Consider the following 6,000-nt stretch of genomic DNA (forward strand, 5'->3'; position numbering starts at 1 on the left):
TATCGGATTCTTTCAGGCGTATCTGATTAATAGAAGCTTCTCTATGATGCAGGGCAACTCCTAGCTCCGTGTTCATCTCGTCAAAAAGCTGCATGGAGTGGCTAATTAAATCGCGGGTTCTGATACCTAAATAGGAACGACTGACGGAAGGATGTTTATACAATACAATCATTCAGGGATTTGGCCATTCTGAGCTTATCCTGTACTGGATATGTATAGTACACGTGTACTCCTCAATCTATCTTCTTATTGTATTGTAAAGTGACATTAAACATCTGGACTTCGTGCTATCCAATCGGTTTGTCGGTGTGAGTTGATTAGTTGGCTGGGGGAATTGTGAGCGGTTGCCGTAACAACCAAGTCATGATTCTAGGGTTTTCCGGCGGAATGAATCTCCTTATTACGGACATGAGAAAAGAACCACCAGCAGTGGGGTGAAAAATAGCTGTTTTCAGCAGCAGAGTCTGCTTCAATGCAATTTGAAGTAGATCAATTAATGCTCACGAATCATGAATCAACGATTACCCTTCCATGGAATGTGCTGAACCCAGGAATCAGAAGGCAGAACAGTCATGAAAACATTTTGCTCATGTTGCCTGTCCAGTATAACTATTAGAGATATGGACTTAACCAATGCCGTCTGCTCATTGTTACGACCTGAGGAAATGCGGAGGGAACGATAATAAGTCCGACAGGAGTCAAATCAGAATTCCAGTTCCCTGAACATGAATACTGAAATGTGGCCATTCACTCTCTTCCCCGAATAGAGATCATTTACTTGAAGAACGTTTTAGGGCCATCACTTTCAGCTCTCGGTCGAAACGTGTATTTGGACCTGATCATGATGATTTCAAATCTGCGCTCTCCGCTTGTTCATCAAACTGTTTGTTTACAATCGCATGAATAGCTCAGTCGAAAGTATCGGTCATGTGATGATTCAGGCCGCGAGACGTAGTTAACTATTGCTGCCATGTAAGAAATCCCGGGTTGGCCAGCGAGATCGAAAGAGGGAAACAGAATCAGCTAGTGGTTAAATAACGGATACGTCATATATCCAACTTGATCAGAGCTGTCATTACAGAGAGCTGACAGAGGGTGTGGACCAACAGAAAACGTTGTGAAATTAATTTCTCGAGACATATCCTTGTACTCCTCAAAAGCCCTAACTAACCCTTCCCCAAAGCTTAACAAACAAATCATGCTAGTGAGGAGGATGGGTTTAACTACAATAAGCCCATATCAATAATGCATAATATGCAGAAACCAATGACTAAAGTTATGCAGCGGAAGTGAGTAAGTACATGGATGCATTATGACTTGAGATCAATCACTGAACTCGGGACCACTGAGACCTGCTGGCGTAATAAAATTCTTTCTTCCCTTTATTTTCCTTCGGCGCAACATAGCTGAAGTAGATGTCTTCTAGGGTAGGAATGGGAAATAGTAGCTGTTGAGGAAACGGCACGTCACTGCCGCCACTATTCCCTAAAATATCCTTGAAACGCGGTCAGCAAAATGGATCCTATATAGACTTAGTCTCTGGGGCTGGCCGTTCGTATAGGCTGTGATATTTTCGGCTTCAAAATGGTATGTATATGTTCATTACATATCTCTGGCAATTAAATAAAAAGTTTGGGCAGATCTGCTTATATCGCGCGGCCTTCCTTGTTGTTGCTATTAATCTATCGGCATTTGACGACACGTATCACTGATTTATTTCGACGATTCGAACTCGAATTTTGTTCGAAGAAACGACGCTGTTACAATATTCCGTTGGTGAAGGGTTGCCATTGCTCTATTCCTTATCAATGGATTACAGGTTCATGTCTTTGTCACCTCACTCCCCCGAAATACCACCTCCTTTTTTTGGAGAGCCAGCAGAGAGTCCCTCAGATTCTTCCAGCCCTGTATTTCCCAATGTAAGTCCATTCTGATTCAAGTCTTGAATTAGCTGGTTGGCTGATAAAGGTTTCTAGGGTATGAAAGCGACAATGTACACCAATATAGAGAGTTCATATGGCAGAGTTCCATTTGATGACGGTTCATCACCACACCAGGATGCCATCGCCGGGAAAATTCCTTTAGAATATATTGGTTCAACAACACTCGATGAACATGACCGAATATGCAGTAGAAGAAACAATGGCCGTGAAAGGGAGAATGTAACAAACATGCATCTTGTACGTGCTAACTTCGAATTTATTCCACGTCCTAAAATCATTCATCTTTGGCTAATTATTGCCTAGAGACGTCGTGCTCAAAACCGAGCCTCTCAACGTGCATTCCGAGAACGAAAGGAACAACACCTCAAAAGTCTTGAAAGTAGACTACACGACCTCAGTAGCAAATATCATGATCTGTTACAGTCATATGCCCGACAAGCAGAGGCAGTTCAACATCTCAACGATCGCATCCAACAATTGACTACAGAACTTGAGCTTCTCAAATCCACAAATGATGGTACAATGGGTGAAATGTCATCACAGTATAAATTTGACATTATTGCGTACCCTGAGTCGTGCCCCAGCCCTGGATACCATTACAACAAGTAGGCAGGCAAGCTGAACAATGAACAGCTGACATACGGTCCCCACAACATCTTGCCGTAGGTGAGTGTGCGAATTTGAAATGTCTTAATGATTTTCTATGTTATTTCTCTTTCTCCAGATGTTATCTATAGCAATATAGGATACCTAGATGCTTTTCACAAGAGACAAGATTGCACACTGTGTAGGGAGCCTGTTTTACTTTGAAAAGTATTCACTGATGCTATACTGAGTGTGGAGAAACGGGCAATGATCTGAATTCTATTCTTTTCCTAATGATGGTTGATGAAAGTCAGGACTTGGCCGCTCTCTTCTCTTCTTTCGTTTCCACGACTGGCTGTTTTTTCCGTTTCATATTTATCGTGTTACGGAGTCGTAGGCAGTTACATTTATGAGGAGAGCATGGCAATTAACTTAGTCATACAGCAGCGAAGGCAATTTGGAATAAAGGGAAGAGAATTTGGTCCAACCTGGGTGTAGGTAGAGGTTTAGCTTACCTCACCACAAAGATTGAACCAACTAGTCGCCTTCACAACAATGTTTCCTAGGCCTACAAACAAGGTTCAAAGAGTCTGGTGGAGAGTCATATATAACATGATGACTTGGTCCCTCCGGAAGGCATCTCTCGTCACTCTTAAGAAAAGGAGACCAGGATATAAGATGCCAACAACAGCAGTAACCCACTACAAAGAGAGTCTCAAAAAACATACTATGATGGAACATGCACTACGTCTGAAAAGGATTTATCAAAACAGAGCAATAAAAGTCAAGGACTTTGAGAAAATGAGAAGAGAGGTTCCTAGCCATATCAACACTATGTGAGAACTGAGATGCTTGTGAACTAAGAATGAGGGAAAACGGCAGAGGGGAGCCAGAAAGCATTCTAACCTCTTAGAACACCGTGCTGAAGACGAACACTGAGACCTGAGCTCAGAGTCAGGTATTAAATACTCCGATAATCCTGCAAGAAGCTTATTGGAAGGGAAACAGCAGAGTGTTTTTTAAAAAAAAAAAAAAAAAAAAAAAAAAAAAAAAGGCTTGAGCAAGCTGGGATCTACTCAGCCGTATCTTCATCTCTAATCTCCAACTCAGAATTCCAAAGTAGCCTCCCTCTTCAATCCTTTCTCATCGCTCGGGCTCGTTCGACAGTAAACCTAAAAGCAAAATAAGCTTACAGAAGTTACCAAAGAACGCCACTGGCTGAACCCACATTGTTGAGATAAAGTTAGCCAATCAGTAGTTAACCTCTTCAGCCCTACAAGGCCCCCACCCAAATCTCACTCAAATGATACGGGCATATGAGGAGGAAGAGGTGGATCGGAGACAGGTTATCATTTCAAAAATAGCTCGGAGGCCCCGTTAGCCAATGGGTGCCTGTGTTTCTTGAAGGATTTGCATCTTCCATATTCATTATTCCGCCCCCCACCGTGAACTCGACGCAGTGACTTGACGGGGAAACTACTACAGTTACACTTCGCCATGGTATTTTGTTTCAAAATTGTTCAGTAATAATAGTTCCTTGCATCCTGATGCGACCATGTTTCCCGTGGCGTCTTGTCTCATGTTGCCCAGTAGAAACCAAGGACGTTATGTTATCATCCCGCCGCTGAAAAATCAACATTGTCCGGCCCGGGAAATAATAACAGCACCCATCTGGGCGTTTGGCATTGCACATTGGGGAAATGACATTGCACGAACTCTTTTTCCAGGAGGCGTCTAGTTCGTTGGTTTCGCTTATTTTACGTAAACTCCAGATCACCGAGGTGCTCCATTGGAAGGACGCGGACAAGCGGCCGAGGCGAATATTTACGTTTAGTATTTGCATCCACTTCCTGGATGCATCCGGATCAGCTGGGGGAGGTGGTCAGTTAAGGTCGAATTAAGAGAAGACGGGAACGGAAGCGCAAAAGGCCTTTGGTATGCATATTGAAAATATGATTCCAGAAAACAGCAGTCTTTCTCTTAATTTCTTTTCTTTTCTTTTTTTTTTCCTCCCTTTTTTTGTTGACCAGAGAAGACAGACAGCCTCTCTGTTGATGTTGCTGCCTCGTGGCATTCGCCTAGAACCCTCAAAAATACATAATGAAGCTTAAATGTTTGCTAAAATGATATCTATCCATTGAATCCCTCGTTTGATGCATCACCATTAGAAGTTCGTTTCTTTTCTGTTCGTTAGCATCTAACAATGGCATGCCTCATCATCTAAATAAGCCGGTGCTATTCTCGAGTAGCTGAGCCGGGTCAATAATTCTATAAAGAAGCGCCCACTCGGTCTGATTGACATTCCTTCTCAATCTTTATCTTCCTTCTTGCCGGGACCATTTCAAGAAGTGCGGGGTCTGGCAAAAGAGCTGAACTATTAGATCCCAAATGGAGTCTAAAGATACACCAAATTCGAGTGGATCGTGCTGAATAGAATGGGATTCCCAGGGCCTCGTTCTTGAGCAAGAGCCCATCTAGGTCGGATGTTATATCAGCCCACGGCAGACCATATTTCACAATGTGGTATATTGCCTTTGAGCATCTGTTCACTATGATTCAAGCTGATCTGGGAGCTTAATCACTCATGTTCTTTTAGTCACTTTCAACCTTATCCTTTACCCAGCGTCCACTTGACCGTCATGGTGATGATGAATATGATGACCATGGCTTTTCTACTGTTAATTCAATTTGGACCATGGGTGGACTGGCATGTTTGCTGAAATCACGGTTTGAGCGTCAGTCGATACTCGTGTGTGACGGTGCGAATTCAGACTCCACTTTCAGCCAGAGCCGTGGAGACAATATTCCATCGAGCCTCCGCAGGAAGAGATCACAGCTCAGCCTCTAGCTTCGCAAGAGCACGCAGATGATTCGGATGGACTGTGAGAAATGCAATGTGGAAGGGGTCACTTTGGTCTGAAATACACTTGATGAGTGCCGATGAAGGAAATAGCATTTTTATCCCTGTGTAAAATGTGGACACAGGTGGTATCGAACGCTTGCTGAACATAATTCTTCCTTTTGCAGCTGACATGGAATGCGATTGCCAGATGGCGCAAGATAACAGAGAGGGTGTTCTGTTAGAGTAAAGTGTTATGTTCTGAAATGAAATGACAATTTTGATGCAAGGATTCTTTCTTTGCTCTGTTAAAACAATTGTGTCTAACTAAATAACTACAGTAATAACTGCAGGTTTTTGCCTTCAATAATGCCCGCCGTGAACCAGCCAGAATCACCACCACTTTGCAAACTGCATATCCTTCTAATTTCCCCCATCAATCGTGCTATACGAATCCCAAAATGTCTCCTTCGGTAATGCTAAGTTCTCAATCCGTAGACTTCTCCTCTCGCGTTTCATCAGATGGGGTGAGACTTTCTGTATCATTTCCTTCTTGAACTGGAAGATTATCAAAAGTCTGCGATGGACGAAGGAACGTGCGCCCCTGAGCTGTTGATCAAACATCTCCAAGGT

At 43.0% G+C, this 6,000-nt stretch overlaps 1 protein-coding gene across 1 annotated transcript; it reads left to right on the top strand.

Moving 5' to 3' along the window:
• Positions 1–1,808: 1,808 nt before the first annotated feature.
• PAAG_04439 (hypothetical protein) lies at positions 1,809–2,552 on the top strand (the record flags this gene model as incomplete). The annotated part of the gene is made up of 3 exons (XM_002793483.2): positions 1,809–1,919; positions 1,977–2,180; positions 2,247–2,552. The coding sequence occupies 3 exons, from the start codon at positions 1,809–1,811 to the stop codon at positions 2,550–2,552; spliced, it is 621 nt and encodes a 206-aa protein (XP_002793529.2).
• Positions 2,553–6,000: the final 3,448 nt, after the last annotated feature.

Source organism: Paracoccidioides lutzii (assembly GCF_000150705.2).
Source record: "Paracoccidioides lutzii Pb01 unplaced genomic scaffold supercont2.11, whole genome shotgun sequence".
In the NCBI taxonomy this organism is placed as follows: domain Eukaryota; kingdom Fungi; phylum Ascomycota; class Eurotiomycetes; order Onygenales; family Ajellomycetaceae; genus Paracoccidioides; species Paracoccidioides lutzii.